This window comes from Aythya ferina (genome assembly GCF_964211825.1).
Source record: "Aythya ferina genome assembly, chromosome: 12".
NCBI lineage: Eukaryota > Metazoa > Chordata > Aves > Anseriformes > Anatidae > Aythya > Aythya ferina.
The window spans coordinates 19,874,238-19,897,941 of record NC_140308.1 but is presented as its reverse complement, the minus strand read 5'-3'; the positions used below and the strand labels follow the sequence as shown (position 1 = coordinate 19,897,941).

Genomic DNA, 23,704 nt, shown 5'->3' with positions numbered 1-23,704 from the left:
TTTCAGCTTATTCAGTTTTCCTTATTATGATCTCCACAGGATGGCTTGATAGTAGAAAACATGCACGATCGTCCTTACACGTTGTGTCCTGGGCCCGAAGTGACGGCAGTGATGACGGCCATCAGTGCCGCCGTGAGGCGATCCTGCCCACACCTCGCGCTGGGAGTCCAGGTACTGAGCGCTGCGAATCAACAGGCGATAGCAGTTGCTCTCGCTGCAGGTAATAGAAATGACTCGCATGTTATTACTGTTGTTTGCTATGGCATTTACTCTCTGCAAATTGTGCATTGTACTAACATAGATACCATGAAAAATGAGACATGAAAAGCTCACTGTACCCTGAAAAAGCAGAAATTAGATTTTGAGAAAGATGCCTGTTTGATTATAATAGATGATGCTCACACAGTGCGTCAGTAGGAGGCAGCTTAGAAATCCCAAGGCCATTGGTGCTGCTTTTTGGGTAAAACCTGTCTAAACGTAATGATTAGTTTAAACCTATTGATGTCTAAAAGCCGCCTTTGGTGTAACTCTATTTACTTCAGTTAAATTATATTTGAAGATTAATTTAACCCACTGTGGTGAAGCATCCTGTTTCAGCATCTAATTATATGTTGTTGCTACCACAGTTATCTATTAAAACTAAATTTTCACTGCCTTTGTTCATGAATGAGGCTTTTTGTATAAAAACAAAAAATAGAGTGTACAGGTACCCAAACTACTTAAAATTAAATTGCATTCAGGGAAATTAAATGTAAATTAATCTACCCTTATTGCAAGAATCCTTGACTTGCTGACCTTTCTCTTCTACTCCTTGCTGAAGCAATTTTAGGTTTTCATATAGAATGTTCCCTGATTCAAAGATGGAGACTGGTTTCATATGGAAAGCTTGTACTTCCCAAATCGAGGGTTGATGCCTCTGTTTACCCAAATTGCATATGTAATTATAGTGAGGTTGCACATTTTGTAAATTGTACAAATATTGTAAACAGGCAGAGTTTTGTCAGAACGTAAAACTAAAAGATGCTCGTACTAATTGAAACCCATACTTTGGTTAAAATAATATGGAGTAACATCTGCAGTGGCAGTTTTAATTATGTTGAATATGTTCTGAAAATCTTGAATCCCTTTTTCTTGGTGGAATTTGTTAGTCTGTGTTTGGAACACAGATTTGATTTGAGTGCTTTAGAATCAGAAGTTCACACTTATAAGGTATGTAACTCCTTGTCAAACTGACCAAACACAGGTTTTATTTTTGCAGTGGAACCTATGTGAAAAGCTAAACCAAAAACCTAACAGAATCCAGTTTTAATTTTCGGGGATTGTATGCATGTAGGATACTTGAGATGCATCGGCATTTGCAAAAGTATTTATATACCTTATTTTCAAAAGTAATAGACTGCTAGTGGGTTATGCTTCCTTTTAGGAGCAAAATTGATCACTGTATAGGGGGTGTAGTGTGGGAACAATGTGTTTCTCTTACTTCTCAGCAATTACTAATGTGGGAGAGAATTCCTGAAGGGCTTGGGTTTTGCTCATCTCTACTACTGTTTTGCACTATTTGCTCTGTAACTGGAGAACAGCAGCTAAGAAAGGCCTGTGTTCTGTGTTTAATGCATTTCATTGCACTTCTCTAAAAATGATTCTCAAGTTCACTGAACAGGAAAGCAAAAAGAAAGAAAATCACTTTAGACAAAGCCATAGTAAAATGACTTATTTTGTAGATAGCAAATCTCATAGTAGTGACTTTAATATCAATACAACTTTAATAGTCATTAAAGATGGCTACTAATAAAGCAAGTCCAACATGCTTTCACTACAAAATGCTTACTGAAGGTGTTATACCCAAAAAGCGTATGTAGCATCTCCTGCTACTATGTAGACATTTCATTTTCCCTGTAGATACTCCTGTCTCTGGCAGAAATAACTTCTGAAGAGCTGCACAGGGCAACCATAAGTGGTTTAGTGGTTTTTAGGCATAGGTAATTTTATTTTGTAAAGGGGGGGGGGGAAATCAGCAAGTTTATGGTGTGACTGGAAAGAACTCATCAATAATATGTGGTTATGCTGATAAATATGCTGTAGATAGCCGAATAGCAACAGATTAAATCACTGAATTTTCCTAGCATAGAATCATTTAGGTTGGAGAAGACCTTTAAGATCAAGTCCAAATGGGAAACGAGCAAAGACCTCTGTCCCAAAGCAGTCCAACTATACAATAAGATTCTAGACAGCTGGTGAATAAGAAGTTTTATATAAGTGTGTGTACGTTTGTGTATTTTAACCTTTGTTCATTTTTCCCTAGCTTCCTTAATTTTTACTTTGTAATACTGCAGTTCTCTTAAGGAGGGCAATTTGGAAACTACCTGAATTAATCATAAGTTGTCAAAAACTCCTAAGTTTTTTGATTCAAATATTAATAATGTTTTTGAACATCCTTTCTTTCTGAGTGAAATAAAGAACGGCAATAAATCTAGAAAGCCCTGCTGTAAACAAATTCCTCAGGTATTCTCATCGTTAGGCAGTAAAAAAGACAGGACAGCATATTGCAGTGGGTTACTGTTGTTTTCAGATTTATTCAATAATAAATTCAGGCGGTGAAGAATCTGAGAAGGCTGAGGTGTTTTTTTGTTTGTTTGTTTGATTGTTTTGTGTTTCTTGTTAGTTTGTTTTAATTTATTTTAGTTCTTTGGGAAATGTTTGTGAAATTAGGAACCTAAAAGAAAGAAAACACCAAAACCGTGTTTGTGCTGGGAGCTTCAGCACAGATATGGGGCAGTGGCAGCGAAGTAGCGAGGGGCCTTGCAGAAAAAAGGAACAACTTTGCCTGCGCTCTTCTGACAGAAATAACTTTCAACACAATCAGTTCTTCGGGTTACCAAAAAGCATCCAGTGAGCCCAAACAGTTGTAGCCAATCTCCTCCCTGCCCTGGAAGGCTCAGCAAGCTTTTGCCTTGATGCCAAATGTGCGCTGCACAGAGGCTGGGGTCAGCATCTGGCAGGCCACAGCCTCCTCCTGGCACAGGCCTGGTGCCCAGCTCTGCCTCCATCCATGGCCACAGGCTCGCGGGCCTGCTCACTGTGACAGAGCATGTGTGGGGATCTTCTGCTTTCACTTTTGTTTTCAAGACTCTGAAAGTTGCATGATTTATCTTTGTTTCTAAGGGCTGATATGACAATGTTAGTATGTTAAAAATTAGTATAATTATAAAGTGTGTCAGTCACATCATAATTATATCATGAAGTCCTCTGCTGCTCAATATTATACTCTTCTGATGTAGGCTTTTTAATTTAAAATACAGTAATATACCTAGGTAACTGTAGACCACAAAATATTGAGATAATACAGAATAGTACAGTTTTATATTTTTTGACTGGAAGCCACCTCAATCTCAAATACTTATTCTTAGGAAAGCAAACCTTCTTAAAAGGTGTTTCTAATGACATCTTCCAAACACTGTATTATCGCCTTTCTTTCCTGTTTCATGGAACTAAACTGTTCTTTGTAGAGAAACATGGCAGAAATCGTTTGCTAGGGATACTTTTCAATTGGTTCATTATTAACAGGTGTACCATGTGATTTTTAGAGGTGTACAGTCTCCTGTTTATAGTTCCTGATTTAATTAGCTACATCTGCTTAAGGATGAGACAGAATGATATATCTATGCAGGTCCTTCACACATTTGTAGAGGATACAAAAATTCTCCATTACTTATTTTTTGTTTAGCAAATATTACTGTTTATTATTTTTCAGTGCTCAGGAATGTTCACTAAATCTGGGTCAGATTTGGGCATCATGTTAGGTTTTCCTTATTTATTTGCATACCTTGTTTCCTGAAGTTAACCACCGTTTATGCTTGGTCTGTCTACTAAATTTCATGTAGTCATGCTGTTTGTTATTAACTGACTTTGAAATTACATGTTGTTTCTTTTATTGAAAGTTTGCTAATTATGAAGCAGTAGTCATCTTAGAGAGGACAGTTACATTTAAAGGAATAACCCAAAATCCCTCAGCTGTTTTCTGCCTTTTTCCTTGCATTAATGAGATGGTGTGTTTGGCTCTGATCTATCAGTGTATGTCTTTGCAGAGGAGATGCAGAGCCCTTGCAATACAGGGGATATATGATGACGACAGTCTCTTTATCCTTTTGAACATTCTGGGTGTTCTCCGTAGTAACATGCAGCAGTGATTGAAAGATAGAACTGGCCAATCATTAATCTAATGGAGACAGACTTAATGGTGAAAAGGTTTTCAAGAAATCATTGCTTTGTGGAATATTGTCCTAGACATCTGCTGATCTGTGAGACATAAACAATCCCCATATCTGTATCTCAACAGTGCTGCAAGGAAATGGTTTCCATATTCTAGGCACCTGAGAAAAACCTGAGCACGTGAGCCAGAGGCAAGTTGCATTTTTGTGGTCTGCCAGAGCTTCAATCTGTTTGCCTGGGAGCAAGGACAGCAGGGTCTACTGTAGAGTGCAGCTTGCCTATAGCTGGGTGAGTCTGTGTTATTCTTCATGAATCATTACTCAGTTTATCTTCTACCATCTCCAGCTGACTGTGAAAATGCCCTTTTTTCTTTAAGGACCATATTTTAGAAATCCCATGCGGTCACAGTTTCTTAATTAGTCTTCAGTAATGATAACAGCACAGTCGGTAGCTGATTAAGTGAGGCTTCATATCAGAAGATATCCTAGGTACCCAGCTATCTCCAGGTCTTTTGCAAATACAGCTTTCCTGTCTGAGACTGTTCCTTTCCCACAGCCACCCACCAGCAGAGAGATACTCCACAGGAATTCTCTGCTTGCTACATCCAATGATACTGTTTAAGGTGGGATAGAATTAGGTTAAAATGTATGTGAAAATGTTTGCTGATTTATTATTATTATATTTTAACTGACACCATCCTAATTTTTGGGGATGTGTGTGCATGTTTGGAAGCATCTGCAGGTGCCGTGGAGCAAGGCAGCAAGTGCAGCGACTCTCACAGAGATGAGATGCTGCTGCAAGCACTGCTGGAGAAGCTGCTTCTCCCAGGCTTGGAATTCTTGCAGAGTCTGCAAGGAGCTGCTGCGAGATGATGTCCTGAGTAGAAATGGTTTTCCATAGCACAAAAACTGTATGGCTCTAGCATCAATAGCAAGTGAGGTTGATACTCCTCTGAGTTTTTATTTTCAGAACAAAAAAAATATTTTTTCATCTTCTTTTTGAATTAAGGCATCAAGAAGAGCTGGGAGTCAGGATTTGCTGTGCATGTAAGCCAAGATTCTACCAGTAAATTCACCTGCATCATCTTACATTTGTGTGAAGTTCAAATTTCAGCAGCAACCTGGAGCTGCAGCCTTGCAAAGGCCAGATCCTATTCCGTGAAAGCAGTAAATCCTGGCTTCCAGCTTCTTTTGACTTCATAATTCAGGAAAGAAAAATATATCTGAGAAAGGGCTTCTTAATGATTGTATCTGATTCACTGTTCTGTGGTATTAAAATGCACATTTGCATCATTTTAGGATGGATAATGTAAAAGTACTATTTCCTCAATCAACTTAGTGTTGCAATACTTTTTGACCCAGCAAAGGAAATATTTGTCTGTGGTTTTCTTTTTCCTTTTATTCACTAGTTATCACAGGAAGAAAAGAAAAAATAAAGGTTTCCTGTATAATTGATAAACTTTCACAGCTGCTTAGGCAGAGCTGTTCAAGTAGAATTAAAGTGTAGGAACGCTAGCTTTTGAAAAAGATACAAGATCTATATCCTTAAACAGGCCCTGCTCCAGATGGTAACATGATTACATGTTCTTAACACAGTCCTGAAGCTCTGTTTGCTAGGTTTTCTTAGAAACTTCCTGTTCTTGTTTTCCAGTGAGATTACAAGATTTTTTTTTTTGTTCCCATATAAGTCAGAAAATGGACTGCCTATTAACTATTAAACATCTATTACTTTTCAACTTGGGAAATGTGAAAATAAGAAATAGTAATGTTCTCACAATTTTATGAGCATAAAAATGAATTCATTATCAGAGTCCAATTATGGTTTCATACAAACAGAAGAGTAACGATTTGGTGCCTTTGCCTATTATAACTAGTTAAAATTTGTATCTTCGTAGCTCCCCAAAACCCAAAGAGAGTATACAGCTCTGTTAAACTAAGGACAATGTTTAGAAGAAAGTCTCAAATTCCTAAGTTAAAGGACCACAAACCAACATCAATAAACATGTAAGCAGTGAGCTTCAGTAAATGAATAACCCTCATCCTGAGGTATCCATTATGATTGCTGTGAAAATTTATCATATTTCTAGTCTGATTGATAGTCTTGTGATTAGAGGATAATTATTTTTACTTATTTAACTCTGAATTATACTGTAAATCTGGATGATTTACATGAAAATATGTGGGTTTTGTTCCTAGATGCAGAAATCTCAGTCTAGCTATTTGCACTGTCTTTCCTACTAGCACCTTTAATTATACTTGTGACATATTTGTGTCTTTGGATCCTGAGAATACTCCATGCTTTTCACCTGCTAATTTCAAGGCATAGGACAGCTCATATTTGATTTGGCACCATCTGTGATGTTTCTTGTTAGCTGGAGTCTGTGTTGCTAAGCAATAGAGGCTCTCCTCTATCAGGCATAAGCTTCTGTTTCTGCAACTTCATGGCTTTTGGAATGAAACTGAAATTTAGCTTTTAAAATAAGCAGGCACCTTGTCATTTGGTAAATGTATTAAAGATCCTTTCTGTTTATATTTGAAATATGTTAGGGTGAAGCCTCTGTTGCCTGAGCAGTTCTTGGGTAGGTGGGGTTGCATCCCTGATGGCTGCTTTCATATGCATTTGTTTCCTTGGTATGTCAGCTCTAATTAAATGTGCAGCTGACTCAAAGCTGGAGGAGCAGCAGAACTTCAGAAGGGCTTGGAAGAGAGCTCTGAAGCAACCTGGAAGAAGGAGCAAAGGTTGCACAAGATGAGTGCTGAACTTTTACGCATCTTAAAGGACAGGTGAAATAAGTTTCAATGCTACAAAAGATTGGAGATAAGAGAGGTCCACAATAAAATAGTCAGAATTCTGTCATCTTGTGCCTAATCGTGGTGGGTTCGTTAAGCCATGGCTTAAGGCATCGATATTTAAATATAAAGATATTCAAAGGCTGTGTAGGGGGAATGCAGGAGTAAATGAATGGTCTGTGGTAGTTGTTTCCATTCTTAGTCTTCCTCCTAAGTACCCATCCCACAAAACCTTCGTAATTCAATGAAAGAATGAACATGGTGAACACTGGGTACTGAGGTAAGGTACAGTTGATGCTTACTGTAAATTTGGAGTGGAGTAGAAACCTTATCTTTCTGTACCTTTGGCCTAGCTCTAGAAGTAATTTCTTGATGTTGTGCTGCGTAGAAAACAAGTTGCATTTAGATGAAGAGTCAAATAATGTGTGTAAAGTGTTGCAGGCTGCGCTTTCTTTCTGAAAGAAAACAAGACCTGTGCTGTTCTCTCTTTGTCCATGTCCTTGTTACTTTTGACCTGTTGGCCAATTTCAGGCATGCATAACAGATAAATAGATGTTGGGAAAGAAGTAATACAATCATAGAGTATCTGGAAAAAGGTGAAACCTAAGTTAATGCCCTTTTTTGGAGGGAAGCCACATCATTAGGACAACGGAGCTATGCTTTGGCCTACCCACTCCTTCGTTGGCTCTTGCCTGCTAGCAAATCATGGCAGAGTGGCAGGGCAGGGTGTGCAGTTCCTGAATCTGTTCCATGGCTGCAAAGACTTAAATATGTGGGAAAGCAAGGGTGGTGAGTCTTAGAGCACACGGAATATTTTGTGTCGAGACCAGATAAGAGAGAGGTAGTAGGGTGGACTTCACTTTTAGTTTTGTTTTTCAGTCTTTGGTTCTGGTTAAGACAATTTTTTTTTTCTTCTTTTTTTTTTTTCCCTCCAGGTCTTGATTTTATCCGAGCTGAAGGGTTTGTGTTTTCTCATGTTGCTGATGAAGGGATCATAAATGCCTGTGCAGGTAACCTGCTACGATACAGAAAACAAGTTGGAGCAGAGAATATTCAGATTTTTGCTGATATTAAAAAGAAGCACAGGTAAATATAAGCAATATTTATGTAAGTATTAATGTAATAATGTTCTTACGTTTTTCTCATTTTTTTTCTGATTATTTTATGTCTATTTAACATCAACAAAGTTAATGATAAAGGGAGAGCTTTATTATTCAAGCAAGGTCTTGCAGCACTATTAGGGATATGTTCAAAAATAAATTTGCACCTGTAAGCTGCAGGTTGCTGCATCTGTGAAGTTTTCAGCTTAACCTTCAGGATATATAAATGCAGACTGTAAATGTCTTGCATCTGGTATCAGGTGAGATTTTATATCCTTATATACCTATTATGTTTAAAGAAATTGTTTCAGGAGGCTAAGCATCCAAGGTTATTTTTAGTTATGCAAGCAGTTTCCACATACAGAGGATCCAGATCATAATATTCTGGCATTTTAGAAAGCTCTTCTCTTTTTTTTCTCCTTGCTGCCAATAATACTGGTTTCTTCTACTTAAATTCGGTGCTGTCTATGTACAGATTATGTTCTGTGATTATCACACAGAAGGAACTTATGACAGATGAACCCAGTTTTTCTGTTGATATTTTATCTTAACTGTCACACAGTACTTTTAGCTATTCATATGTCACTTTTTTTTCCAGAAGAACTGCTCAAATGTTATGTATTATACATGTTAAATAACCTAATTAAAGTGTTTGTGTGTAGTACATGGGTAATCATGAAAATAACCATGTTTGGAAGATTCTAAATATCTGTTTGGTTTTTATTTTTTGTTTTGATTTAAAATAGATTTCAAAATAGAAAAGAAAACAATGCCTTATGGCCAAATAAGCTTTTATGGTCCTTTTGCTTTTGTTTCTTTCTAATGATATATAAAGTTATATATTAAAAAGACATTTTTTTTAGACTTACAAAAATTGATGAATGTATCATGTGCTTCTCTTCATTTGTCTTATCAATTGATAGGTTAATATTTAGATTATAGTTTGGTGAAATGATTTGTTTTTTAAGAGAGGAAAAGAGTTGGTTTTTTTTTCAGGGGAATTCTTAAGTTGAGAAGGAGATGCTGAGAGCCATCTTATTACTACCTTATTATATGTATTTGAGATTTATGCCCACCTTTCTCCACATACAGAAAGGGATTTAGTATACTTTCTCTTGCACCCATCACCACTAGTAGAAAGCACTGCTGAGTAAGCATGTCCTACCACTCACTAATACGGAACAAAACCGGGCCCCCCATGTCTATTGTCCATCCAAGCTAATCCAAGGAAGAGGTTGATTCTGCACCTCATTGGTGCAAAGGATTGACCATGGCCATTATTGTTTCTATACTTCCAGTTAATTAGGATGTAAAGTCAGCTGTTGAAACAGCAAAGACTGGAATTCTTTCAAGGTTCAGGTCTGTTTAAATTAAAAACTGCTATCGCTATAGGTTTCAAAGTGCATCACCCATGTATCAAAGCCTGCTGTTGAAAAGCTACTCTGCAGGTAATTGATGTTTGTAATTGCTATGTAAAATGATTCCTGTGATTATATTATAGGTAATAACTATACTTTCTGTTAGTTGGACTTCATGAGATGAAGTGGAGGGTGTTATTGCAGTTCTAGGTAACAGAATCTGGTTTATGAATGACTGAACATCCACAACTCCCACTTGACGTCAGAGCTTCTTGTGCTCAACGTTTCTGGGATACAGGTGCTTGACATGCAAGCAGCTGCCTCGGTTGACACTTGGTAGTTCACACTCCTTAGAGACAGAGGACCCAGAGCAATAGAGCGATCAATTATGGTGTTGTGATGGAGGAGGTTGGGTCTTCTTCCTCTTGTTTGTATATCAATTTTTCTTCCCGTTTTAAAATAGGCCACTTACCCTCTCTTTCAAAAAGCCTGAGTTTGATTGTTCTGACAGTGGGGAAGATGAAGAAATGCAGTCTAAACATTGAACAAGATGGATAACAAATGTGTGTGCCGAAAGTAACCACAGGGTACATTCCTGCTGTTTACAGTGCTCATACTCTGACGGCAGATGTCGGTGTGGCTGAGACTGCAGCAGCTGCCGAGCTCTTCCTGGCTGATGGGCTCGTATTGACTGGCAAGGCTACTGGGCTGCCCACAGATCCTGGGGAGCTGAAAGGTGAGAGCTGTCACACGAAGGTCAGACAACAGGCAATGAATCAGCTTCTGGGTTAATGTAGAAAGAAATCTGTATGTCTGCTGTTCTTTAAGAAAGAAGGGGGGAAAAAAAAAAAGGAAGAAAAGAATTTTCACTGCAGACTTTGATATGGTACAGCAAAGCTGATATGATTGAGGTTCTATTTGGATTCTCTGGTATGTTTCTAAACAACCATTTGACAGGACAAAAGTAAAAATTATTTCAAGCTTTTATAATACTGAATGATGCTGAGGCTTACTTACTTTTTTTTTGAAAAAGAGTATGTAAAACTTAAGTTGTAAGAATTAACCCCCCTTAAAAAAAAAAAAAAAAAAAAAAAAAAAAAAGTTACTTCATAGCCTTATTAAAAAATAACCTAATAAAAGTGTTTAACTCTTCAGTGGAAAGATTTAAATATTTCACAATCTAAAATAAAGTCCTGCAAGAAAAGGGTTGTTTTGATATGGCACAATTCCAAACAGTAATACCAGGGAAAATACTGCTTAGGAGGTTTTCAGAAAAAAATGCAGATCTGTTGGAAAATAGAAAGATGTGTCATCAAAATATATATATTTTTTTAACGGTCTGGACTTTTTATTAAGCGAAAATTGTTTGGCCTATTAGTCTTGTCCTTTGTGTTAATGTATTTCTTCCTGGTGTAAGTTTGGGCTTTCTTCATGCATCTGCCCTTGTACAATTTCTGTTTCAAGTTGGAGTGATACCTATAAGGACCAATATTCAAAATAATTACTGCATGTTTGGTCAAATAACAATACCTTTTGGCAAAAATAATGTTTTTGAATGAAGGAAGATACTAATATATTCTCTGCTTTTTTAAGCATGTTCTGATCTAGACCATTCTGTCATTATTCCATCTTTGTTATACAAAAGGAGGAGGTGAATAACATGATCTTTTTGGCATAGAGACATAGGTCCCAACATCTTCTGGAACAAAATTAAATATTTTAGTGATTTCAGGGCTTTGCCCATATTGTACATCTTTATCAGCATTTAAAATGAATGTTGAACTTGTCAAAATGTTTTTTCAATTTCACATATGTTAAAAAAAAATAAAAATGTTTTTGCCAAAGAACAGATGATAAATGACTCCACTTCAATCACCAATGTTAAAAAAAAAATGATTGCTTGGAGTGAATACTGAGCTCTTAAATTAGTTGGTTGCTCAGTACAGTAAACTGGAAATGATATGTGGGAACAGATCACCCTGAAAGCGAGGGGCATATTTTGGAGACTGCAAAATTTCCTTAATCTAGAGCTCCATTTCCTGTCTGCAATTCATATCCCCATGTATCCCCCTCTCTCTTAGTGCAGATTAAATTAAGAAAAAAAGAAAAAGAAAAAAAAAAATGACAAGTCTTAGGGCAAATCCTAGTTTAAATTCTTTTTTTCCAACATTCACATGCAACCTCCATTGATTTCCTGCATTTCATGAAAAGTATGGTGGCTTAAAACAGTTGAGAAGAGCATAGAAATCAGTACTTCAGGGTGTAAGGAAATGACAAATTAGGCATATTTATGTCAGTAGATTCTTAAAAGGAATCAGATGTACAGTATACAAAATTGGTTGTTGATATGAGTGAAATTTTTGCATTTGATGAATTTATGCAGCACCGAAAGTGCTGTACTGTAGTGATACAATTGGGCATCTTTCATCACTCTGCAAAGCATCTCTTGAAAGAAGAACCAAGAGACAGATGAGGTTTTGTCATGTCTTTTTTTCAGCTTCGTTGTGTAGTAATATAGAAGTGTTTTTGCCTTTGTGTCTGTGTGTTGAATTGACTGATTTGTGATGGGGTGTGGGAAGTGAGTGTTTCCCTGTCAAGACAGAAGTGTGTTCAGTGGGGTTTTGTTTGTAGTTGGTGTCACTGCCTTCCTGAAGGAACCTGCAGCATTTCTCCTCTCAGCCCTGGGTGGGCTGTGTGCTGGCAGTGAGCAGGGCTCCCTGAGCCTACCAGGAACCAATAGCCAAGGGAGCAAGTGGTCTGAAAATCATAATGCAAACTCCAGGCTGTTAAGGAGCAGGAATTATAGCTGAGCATTTTGAATTACAATTTAATTCTTAAAGCATTTTTATTTAAGAGGTTATATAAGTCTGTTCCAGTTTATGTTGTAAAATGCTCTTTGGTTAGAGGATGTGAATCTATCAGGCTTTCTCCTTGGGATAAATACTGAAGAACCTGGTTCAAATCCAGCCTGTATTATAAGTGACCAAAGCCTGTGTGTAAGGACTGCTTAGTTATCTGTATGAACAAACTAAATGGCCTAAGCTGAGTGACTGGTGGAAAACTGGGCACATCACAAAGCCCAGCAGCTGGCTCTGGCTGTCCCCTCATGTTTTAGTGTTCATAGAAGGGGTGTCAAGACTGATTCACCCTCCTATCTTTGGATGGCCTGTTTAGGTCAAAATAAGAGGCTGTTGCCTTTGTAGTTGCCTCCTATAAATAAATGGGAGATGCAAGTCTCTGATCTGTACTTTTCTATAAGCCCTAGCTTTAATGACAGAGGAAAAAGTCCTTTGAATTAAAAAGCTAAAATGGGTTACAGTGGAATATTACCATAAACATAGCATTGTGTATGGTACAGTGATTACTGCATATGAAAAAGCTGTTAAAGAAGAGTAGTCGAGCAAGTTATTGGCACAGTGGTGCTTATTTTTACGCTGCTCTTTGCCATTGTTTTCAAGCTAGGAGCATTTGGCCTTTATTTCATGTAACTTGTGCATACCATAGTTCAAATGCTTTCATTGTGCTTTGCAACCAAACACTATTTCATATGATTTTATTAAAGACATGTCTGCAGACATACTGTCAGAAGAAAGAGCACAGTGCCCTCTAGTTACAGTTCATTGAAATAGAGAAATGTGCAAGGTCTGTAAAGTTTAGTATCTTGTTACTTTAACATCACAAAATTGTCTCCTTTTCTCTTTTTGTCAAAAAATATAATCAGAAGAAGAAAGCTGAAAAAGACTATAAACAAGGTTCTGTGCTTAGAGACATCCTGACAGTGACTGAATGTCACTATGTGGAAGCATCTCACCACTGTTGCTTTATTTTCTTTTACAAGTTAGAATTTGTATTAACGCAGCCAGTAGACAAGTCATCCTCTACTCATCAACTTTAGGCCTTGATGTGCTTGACTTAAAAGTAGTATTTGTAGCATACTTAATTAGATAACCCAGTCTCATTATAGACTGGGCACTCCCATTGCTGTTCTTCACATTGACAGTCTGAATAAATCTCCAGCACAGCAGATGCATGTGGACTGCACGTGTCACACATGGATCACAGCAGGAGTTGGATACCTTGCTATTTAGGAAAGCTTTGTGTTTTTTTTTTTATAGTTTCACAGCAGTCTTGGGTTTTGCTCTTTCAGTCTTTGCCTAGTAGGACTAACCTATTGTCATACACCTGTATGATCGTGCTCTGTTTAATTATTTGGCTCTTCATTTTTCCTGCTGATGTGAAATAATTGCCAAACAACTACCTGCTAATGTGCCTTATGCATCTGTCCTAAAAACCAATACCGACTAGGAACACAGTTCCTCTGGGAATGCAGGAAAGTACAGTTGCACAAATCTGCGGTCAGTTGTAGCACCTTGATTATGCATTGGTATCTATGTAAAACAAATAAGATTTCTAAGAGTACATAGGTGCTATATAAATAAAATTCTAATTTTTCTAGAACAGGATTTCAGTAATAATGTTATAAATAACTAAAAATGAATTATTTTGTTGCTGTAAGCAGGACAACCACAGGAATATAAAATATGCAAAGAAATAACCGTAGCTTTAATCACATATATGTGATTCTGCTTTGTTTAAATTTTTCAATAAGTTCTGTGTGGAATGTTTTTTTTCTTTTATGTTAAAAAAATGTAAGAAGCAGTTATTGTTCCTAGCTGGAAAAACAGACATGAGACCTAAAAAGAAATTCAAGAGTATTTTAATTGATCCCTTTTCTTTGGTGAAGTAGCAAGGTGACACACAATTATTCTTTCCTAAAGCATCATTAATAACTTAGGCTACTGATGAAATATTATTTAAATAAACAGTGTTTTGAAGCAGACATTTTTTTCTTACATATATGTTTTCCCTAGTTTTTTCAAGCTCTAACCATCTTGCATCAGCATATTGTCACCAATTAAAGCAATTTATATGTTCTTAAAGGTCAGAACTAATGCTTCACAACATTCCCCTGTGTAAGGGATGAAGTGTTGAGAGTGACTCTTAAGATGGGCAGTTCAAAATGAAGGGATGAAAAGGATGCCTAGTAACTCTAGAACGAGGGCTTTTCTAGTTTTCCCAGCTAGTACTGCCTTGTGTTGTACAGAAAGCACTCTAATAACCTTTTGTGTCCATGGAGAACCTTTCCATGGTCCAAACAGTAACACATACTGTATACAGAAAAATTGTCATTTTGTGTTCCATTGATATTTACAGAAAGAGAAGCAGTCTTTATCGGTGCTGTCTTTTGAGTTTTAGTAAACTAGCTGGAGCTATCAATGCAGCCTATAACCACTGCTTGCTTTCCTATTTTTGTGTTGCTGAAATTTGCCATGAAGCAGAGTGTGTGTTCTTTTTCAGTTCTCTGTAAGTAAGGCCCTTTTTGTTTCTTTGGTGAAGATCTGCTAGTTGTCAACGTAAATTTAGCAGAGACCTGGCAGAAATACACACCAGTCCAACTACCATTATTGTGATTTAAACTGATGACTGAAGAATTGTAATGAGCACAGCTCTGCTGAATAGTTCTGCCACTTTAATGATCTCACCAGACTTGCAAAAAAGAGTGTGAGCTGATATAATAAATGGAAGAAAGAATTTCATCTTATTCTTGTGTCTATATACTGATTACTTCATAAAAAGATTGAGAAGAGGTGGTTAGTCAGTTCATTTAAGGTGAGGGAAATTGAAAACGCAGTTAAAAATCCACATAGCACATGGTAATCCCCATGGTCACTCCAGCAGCAGTAAATCCTTTCTCAAGACAATGGAGCTGGTTTGTTTGGAATCTATACTAGGTGCTACTGCAACACAGTAGAAAATAACTGTTTTCTGCATGTGGTACCCCAAGCACAACAGAGCCACTTAAGCACAATGGTAAACAGTCACATTAAATAGGTGGGTCAGGTCTTGCTGTGCAAATGCTTCCTGAATCCAGCATCTCTTCTTACCAGGGATGTTTTTTCTTTGGGGTGGAGGAGGGGAGGAGAGAGAAGGGGTACAGTTATGGGTACCAAGACTCGACTTTCATCTCTTGTACCACTGAAACCATCTTCTGATATGCAGTCAGGAATATTATTCTGCAGTGTTTCATATGATAACAGAATGCAAAATTAAATGAAAGTGATATTTTCTTAATAATCATTGAGAGCTAAAGGAGTTTTCTTGAAATCAGTTGTATCACTCTATTATAGAACTAAGAAATACCACACTTATGAGTTTCTTGAGATACAGTTTTTCAAAAACAAAGTTGGAACATGTAGCCTTTAGAGAATTTTAAAGATGGGTTAGAGTCAGAGAATTTAACCCTATTTTTTATTTATTTTTTTCTACTTCAGAGGTTCAACATGCTGTGAAGATTCCTGTGCTGATTGGGTCTGGAGTGACTATGGAGAATGTCAATAATTACGTGGATGCAAATGCTCTAATAATTGGTTCGTATTTCAAGAAAGGAGGTTATTGGGCAAACAGTGTTGATCCTGAGCGAGTAAAGAAATTTATGGATCACATAAGTAAACTGAGAGAATGAGTTTGTCAAACAGTATTCTTTTTGTGTGTATACAAATGCAGTATGATATATCGCACTGAATTAAAGCACAAATGTGCACTTGAGTGGCTAATAACTTTAAATTAAAATGCACATCATCTCCATAACTAACTGGGGAACGTGGTGACACTTTACAATGAACTGGTGCTATGATGTTTGTTCCTAGGCAGCAGAATTCTGTAGCACTCAAAGCCACTGCCAAGACAAAACCAGCTCTCCAAAGGCTTTTATAATATATTCTCTCCTATATGCAAAGTGCTTATGGAGTTTAAGAAATTGTAGTAAATACTGATTGCAGGATGAGCTGAGTTTTGCTTTGCATGTGAGTACAATAGGACACCCTAAGTTTACAGCTACCAGTATTGTAAATTGGACAAGTTAATTAGCCTTTCAGTTTCCCCATCTGTAAAATGATGATAATAGTACCTACATCACAGGGGGGTTGTAAGACATAATAAATGGATGAATGTACACCACTTTCATCTCCTCAAATGAAGGGCTCTATTAAAGTTCAAGATCATTATTTTTTCATTAGAATTGTGCATTTATTACAAAAATGTAATAATTGTATACCATACAAAAATTTAAGATAATTGGGAAATTGATTTACTTACAATACTTATTAGAGAATAAATGTAAATATTTAATTACATTTTAAGTAGAGTTGGAATTTAGTCAAAATGTTTTTGCAAAAATTGGAAACTTTATTAAAGGCTTATGGTTATTTTCCAGCAAGCTCCTACAGCTTTGTACCTCTTCAGACTAGTATTAGTGATGTTTAAAACTGCCAGGTTCCTTCCAATACACAAGTTAAAGTTATGATGGAATCCTTTCTACCAAAACTGACAGGGAAACATGGATTTTCATTTTTCCTCTAAAATGTAGAGGAAAAATGTGATGATCTATCTATATTGTTAAAGATACCCCTTAAATTTAATCTTTTAGCTGTAAGGAATACAAAACAAAGAAAAAACAGAACAACAGAAACACAGCAATGAATACCTGTTGTGTCATGGCTGTATAAAATGTGGACATATGTTTTCATTCCTTGGGACTGCAAGCTAAGTTTACCCTCTGGGATCTCTCTCCTGACATGTATGCATCAGGCTTCTGCTGATGCTAATGAAAGTTATATTGTACATATCAAAGCGAGCATACAAACATATTTCTTCTGTCAGCTGGCAGAGTGCCCATGCTTCTCTGAACAAAAGATACATCCTCCTTCCAAAGACAAAAGAGATTTTTTTCAAGAAATTTAGCTTCATTAATTGAATGGTGATTCTAAAACATCACAGCATGAGATCAAGTCTTCTCTTCAGGTTCCCTTTTTTTGGACTAGTCTGTCTCCCACATGACCCCCATTAAAAGCAGACATAACTTTAGACATAACATTGACCTCCTAGAGAAGGGGTTGTTTAGACCCTATAACAACCTTGGCATTCTTCTGCTTATATCCCTTTTCCTTCTAAGTACGCTGACAAAGTTTCGATCTATAAAAATCCTTTCAGGTGTCTCTTTATTGTGGGCAGCACTACTTTTTCAAAGTCCACATTTATACATGTGATTTAATGTCCTGAGGATTTGGACTTCCATCAAAAACAATGGTTCCATCTCAAACAATGTCCAGAAAGCAGGAGCATTCAAGGATTTATTTAAATAAATATATTTTTCCCCTACACACTCATTCACCATTAGCATATTTTGATGTATTTATCAAGTAAACCATTGATCTGGTTTAACTGATAAGTTCTTAGCATAACTAATCAGTTCCATCTTATGGCCTCTTTATTATGAAAAATGCCACATTAAAAAAAATAAATAAAGAAAGATTTAGATATTAGTAATATCAGTGTGCTTAAATTGACACATTTTCCACTTTTGTGTATTTAGGACTGTTGTCAGGCCTTTCACATGTCTGATCATTGCCTAGAAGACTTAGTGATGGTTGTACCAACAAATATTTTCTAATACAGTTGCCACCAACTTCATTTTCACTAAACCTGTAAGCTAGAAAGGCTGGTGTGTAAGCAATGAACATTTGCCGGTGCTTTCATGCCATAAGCAAACACTGTCAAGTAGTCAGTTGAAAACTACAACCAATTTACTAATAAGCATCTTTCTGTGATGATAATTATGTTTAAGAAACTGAATGAGTTGCCAAAATCACATTCATTTCTTTATGGAAATATAATGTGTTACCAGAATGCTTGTTGGCTTGGTTTCTACTCATTCGCGTCCTAAAACTGCAGTGACTGGGACTCTGAGGGGCCTTAAGCTGAATAAAAGGAGTGATAAGTGAGAACTACTTCATTTAGACCTTGCTTATAGTACTGAAGTAATGCCATACACAGCCTTTGTATGACAAAACCTTAATGAGTTGGTGTAATACCTCAAAACATGCAATGAATACTGTAGACAGCACTTTCACTGTCAGTATTTCATTTAACACCACTGTAACACTTAACAGAAGGAACAGGCTGTAATTTGGACCTGTATTATTACATATAAACTCTAAGTGAAGAATTTAGGGACCAGAAGCAAAGGAAAGCTGATTTTAAAGCCTGGAAATGTGATTGATCACCAGTTCTCTATCATTCTTTGTGCTGAAAGTATTTGTCTAGCAGCATTAAGCATCTGCTTGCCTGTTTCACACAGATGCTGTAAATAGAATTTGACCTTTTGTTCAGAAAGTGTTTGAATATTTAATGTAAAAAATATTAAGTTATCAGGCTGTCTCTTTTGGGAAGAGTGTTGAATTTTTATACAGCCCAAGTTCTTGACGTACTTTGGAGCATGAATAACTTTAGAGCAGAACAAAGGAGGCAGTGCTAATGTGTAGTAACTCCAGAAGTAAATAACAGCTGTTCAAGAAGACTTCTATTAAATACATATTAATTAATTTGAAGTGCATCACTTAAATATGTGAAGAGATTATCTTGTGTTAATTTACATTAAAACACATGGCACTTGTTAGCCTCATTACAGTATCCTAAGTGTATCCTAAGCTATCACCTCATCCTACATTGAATGTTTTGTTGGGTGTTGATTGCTTTCGATTTGCCCTTTTAAAATGTCAGATAGTGGCCTCCCTTTCTTGTTAGATTTCTTCTTTCTCACACATTTTGCTCTTGCCTAGTTACTACACTTACTTGTGTCCATTATGTGCTGAGCAGGAAAGAACAGATCGTAAAAATGTAATAGCAGTTACACACAGCTCAGTTCCCTTATGTGCCCACCCAAACATCATGCATGGTTGTCACTGTTGACTTATGAACTAGCATTACTTTTTTTAGTGTTATTAATCACTAATGGACCTAATAAGATAAATGTTTTGTTTTGTTTCAACCTATTTCAGTGGTGAAAATACTTAGGCTTGTAAGATTTACAGATAATCTCTAGAGTTTTTCTTCCCTGTGTCATCTAGGCAGCTGGTCCAGCTGCTGAGCTGTTCTTTGTGTTACTAGAATGTCACCTAATTCTTTTGACTCCCTGGTTGGAGTTCTTGTTTTTATTTTTAAGTTCTTGTTTTCTGCACCTATCCTAGCAAAATTCTCACTGACAGAAAACCAAGGAATGTAAAGGACTTGCAAGCTGAAAGGAGAAGGAAACTAAAATTTTTGGGTGTAGCAAAATCTTGACGTCCATGACAAATTGCTACAGAGCATGATTCTCTCAAGAGAAGTGAATGGGGATGTTTATTCCTCTTGACTGTAGTTTCAGGTTGTTTGCTGCCTCTTCAGTTAAGACTTCATGCGTTTGCACCTGGAATATGTTTCCAAGATCATCTCTGCTGGTATGTGTGCTTAGGGAGACATGTTTTGCTAAATGAAAGCTGAAGTTTTCCAGGATAATTATGGCAATAAGATGTGATATCTATAGTGAAATCTGGGCTTGGAATTCATGGCTCTTTGGTTTAGGAGCATATTTAGAGATGGTATATATGTCTTCAAAAATAAACCACTAAAGATTTGCATTACAAAAGCTTCACTTTCAGCACCTTTGCCCTAACATCTAGGCACTGTTTACTATGCTAAAGCAATTTCTGCTCTATAAACTAGAGACGGGGAGAATTGGTTTTAGCTTGTGTGATGTTATAAGCGTGACATGCCAGAGCTGGCATTGCATGTGTCGTAAAGACAAAGAACTGGTATTTAGATGTTGAGTTTAGAAACAGAATTTCCTCTCTTGGTTTTGTTTGTTTGTTTTGCTTTTTTTTTGTTTTCTTATGCATTTGCAATGCTAATCTGTGAAGCCTAAATGATAAAATGTTCAGAAAGGGTGAAGAACTGGGCTTAGATACTCTTTTTGTGGCCTAATATGCCATGGTGTATAGTAGAATTGAACCTCCCTCCCACTCCATTTTATGGTCCCTGCTGCAGAAATACTGTCAGAATTTAAAATCCTTCTGAGAGATACTGAGCTGGGTTTCCTCCATAGAGATGTCAGGGAAAGTTACCCAATTAGCTCCTTGTTTTTATAACAACCAGTGCTTCTACTGGGGCTTGTTTGTGTTGAAGTATCATGGAACTTCACTCCATTTGTTTCTACTCTTAATCATCATTTGACTGCTAGTGACAACTGTTATGTGATCCTTTGAACACTTGTTCACATTCAGAGAACTGTTGTATACCTGCAGTGAAAAGAGACAATTGAGGCAGCAGGTAAAATGAAAGTAAGGCTAAAAGGTTTTTGGAGAAATGCTGAGGCAAATACATGCTTCCCCCCTCCTCCCCCCCCCCCACACACACACATTTTTTTTTTTTTTTTTAACCCTCATTATTTAAAAATGCATAAATAATTGGGGGGGTGGGGGGGGTGAGAGTGACACTTCTGCAATACAAACAGGGAAGTCCCTCATATGAGGCAAAAGGTTTGTAATTCACAACAGACTTTGTCTCTTTCCATATAGTTTGAAGCTTCAGAAGTAGTAAGGTAGTAAAGGTAAGGAGGGCCTGGAGTGTTGCTTGTTAAACACTTGAGAGTGTGCAAAGGTGTGAGGTTAATTTTCATGATTAAAAATTTATCGATTTTATTAAGAGATGGGTTTCTTTCAAGATGTCACGAAGTGATTTCACTGATTTGGGCTGAAACTGCTACTCACTTTCTGCATTTTAACTTCCTTCTTTCCTGTCACTGTCAAGTTTTCACTGTTTCACAAAGTAAATTGAGTGTCAGACAGCAAGCCTTATGTTTCACGACTTTTTTCCAGTGGAAATCACTCTCTGAAATGAATGGGAGAGAGATGCTGCTTGATTGAGTGCAATGTTAATTTACTCGGTGTTCCTCTGCTATTAAATCCGTTGTAGCTATTTAATTGTTTTTGAAAACATCTTTGCTGGTAGCAGCAGAATGATGAACAGATGAAAATTTCAAGAAAAAGAGGTGACAAGAGGGTACACAACCCATTTTCTTTAAAAGAAGCACAGGTTAGAATTAGTACCAGGTTAAGCAGAAGAAATTCCTATTTTGTCTGTTATCCATAGTTCTTGAGTCCTTCTCCATTGATTCATCTCTCTTTGATCTCCCTTTTGAATGTTAAAATGCATGTGCAACTTCTTTTGTCCTGCTGCCTTTGCAAAGGAAGATGGAATATCTAATGTAGGGGGTAGGAGCTGATGAATCTGCTGGTATTTAGGACCTTTTTATTGCTTTGCAAACAGCATTAAGTGTAAAAGTGTAAGTTCAGTGTAAAATAAACTTTAAATATCTAAATTTGCCAAATTGGACATGAAATTAAGTGTTCAAGATGGTAGTTAGACGTGGAATTGTTTGACTTTGTGATGCAGCTAGTGTACTGGCTGTGCCGTGTCTTACTGCTATCAGAATGAGGTCACAAAACAGAGGAGATTAAAAACATGTTTCATACAAATGTAGGAGGAATCCCAAATTCATCAGTAAACAAGGACAAAAAGGAAGGCAGTACATTAAGGGCAAGAAAAGATGCTTAAGTTCCCTGCAGTTCCTGCATCATTGTTTATTCCAGCTTCCTGCTTTTTCATTTTGCTTCTCAAGCCTTTCTTGTGCATATACATAGATTATAGTATACAGAAGACTAAGAATAAGCTGAAGGCAGAAAATGACTTAATGAAGACATTCTTGTGGTAGAGAAAAGATTCTGTTGTCCACAGATGCGCAAAGAAAAATAGAAAAGCAGCTGCCCTTAGAAATGGAGTAAAAGTAGTGATAAGTGCTACGTCATGATGCTTTAGTCAAAATCTGAACTGTTGAATGTCTTTCCATGAGAGAATCTGTACTTTTGTACAGGCACATAACCAAGAGGAGAAACAATACACCTCTGCTGGAAAAATACTGATGGTCTCATGTCTTAGATACTGTTCTGAATAGCGCTGAATTTTTGCTCAACTTTCAGCTGGAGAATAAGGATAAAAGGGAATAGCTTTCAACTGTTCTGTTATGAATGACAATATTAATAACCAATTTCTTGTCAAAAGCATTGGTTTCCTCAAGACCAAGCTTTAGAGGTATAATCATGTTCTGGCATCTTCCAGAGAAAAATTCTGAAGGGCACAAAGGCCCCATGTCACTAGCTTCCTTCTCTCCGCTGTAGTCAGTTTATGTTTTCTGAAAGCCTTTGGACAGAGTCAGCAGAAAGGTAATGAAAGAAACTTATGTAACTATTGTTTGACAGGTAAGATGAAGTGGAGGTGAGATACAGCAATCAAGGGGAGGTTTTCTGGGTCTCCTGGCCTGCAGAATTAAAAAGTAAAACAAAAAATAACGACACAAACAAAAAAACAGGTCTGTAGTTGGTCAGTAATGAGTTATCATATTAGAGTACCCGCACCACAGCCGTGAGGTGGTGAGTGCTGGAGTTTTGATAAATGGAGATGGCTTATTTTACTCTGCAATAGGCCCCCATGCAATTTTGCTCTTCTGTGAAAACTGTCAACTGAAGCATTAATGAGAGCAAGTGCAGCTGGTGGCATTTGGGCTGTGAAAATTGGTTTGTAATACTTTACTAATAGTAATTTGGGATCTTAAATAATTTTGACTAATATTTCAGTTGAGCACTGAAAACCTTCAAGTTTCTGGAAATAAAGTTGTTTTGTTTTGTTTTTAATACAGTCTTTGTCAGAGGATTCCTCTGAAGCACTAAGCATGGCTGCAGCGACATATGTGGTGAAATAGATCAGTGGTCCAATCTGCTGTGACAACTCCTACGTAACTAAAAATAGGAAAAAAAGAAGAGAAAATTTGTAGGGCTGGTAGTGGCTTGTATTTTTCAATAATTTATCAAGATTCGAGAGCACAGATTTCCTTTGGGAAATATTAGTTCTTAGGTTTACAAAGTGCCTCAGTTGTAAATACCCATAAAAATGACAATTTGGTAGGTCGTATTTATTCTTAAGCGGGTCAAAGGACATTAGCGTATTCCTCCTATATAAATCTGTCAAGTACAGAATTTCTTTATGTTCCCAAATCACAAAAGCGCCTCTTACAGTCAAGGAGAAAATGTCATATTATTGCCAATCAAGGACAACAAGCAAGCATATCGATCTTTACCCAATAACTTTTGCCCTGCTTGCTAAGTTTTTATCACTGTAACTGGACATATCAAGGGACTGGATTTAATATATACATATAGTGCTGATTTATTACAGGAAGAGAAATACAGTCTGGCCTTACTCCTCGCTCAATATTTTAACAGTTATTTTGTCCCTTGCACAGAAGCTGGCTATGACTTTT

General features: G+C 36.9%; 1 protein-coding gene across 4 annotated transcripts in view; it reads left to right on the top strand.

Annotated features, from left to right (window-relative positions):
• LOC311443190 (uncharacterized protein F13E9.13, mitochondrial-like) overlaps positions 1 to 23,704 on the top strand; it is a 49,962-nt gene that overhangs the window by 8,608 nt on the left and 17,650 nt on the right. For 3 of the 4 annotated variants that reach the window (XM_084533169.1, XM_084533167.1, XM_084533170.1), the window contains exons 3-6: positions 40 to 220; positions 7,934 to 8,084; positions 10,065 to 10,192; positions 15,789 to 15,884. In XM_084533169.1, coding sequence (XP_084389295.1) covers positions 40 to 220; positions 7,934 to 8,084; positions 10,065 to 10,192; positions 15,789 to 15,884 — 556 coding nt within the window. Of the gene's footprint in view, positions 1 to 39; positions 221 to 7,933; positions 8,085 to 10,064; positions 10,193 to 15,788; positions 18,202 to 23,704 lie in introns of those variants that run through there. The other variant, XM_084533168.1, reaches the window with a different exon arrangement.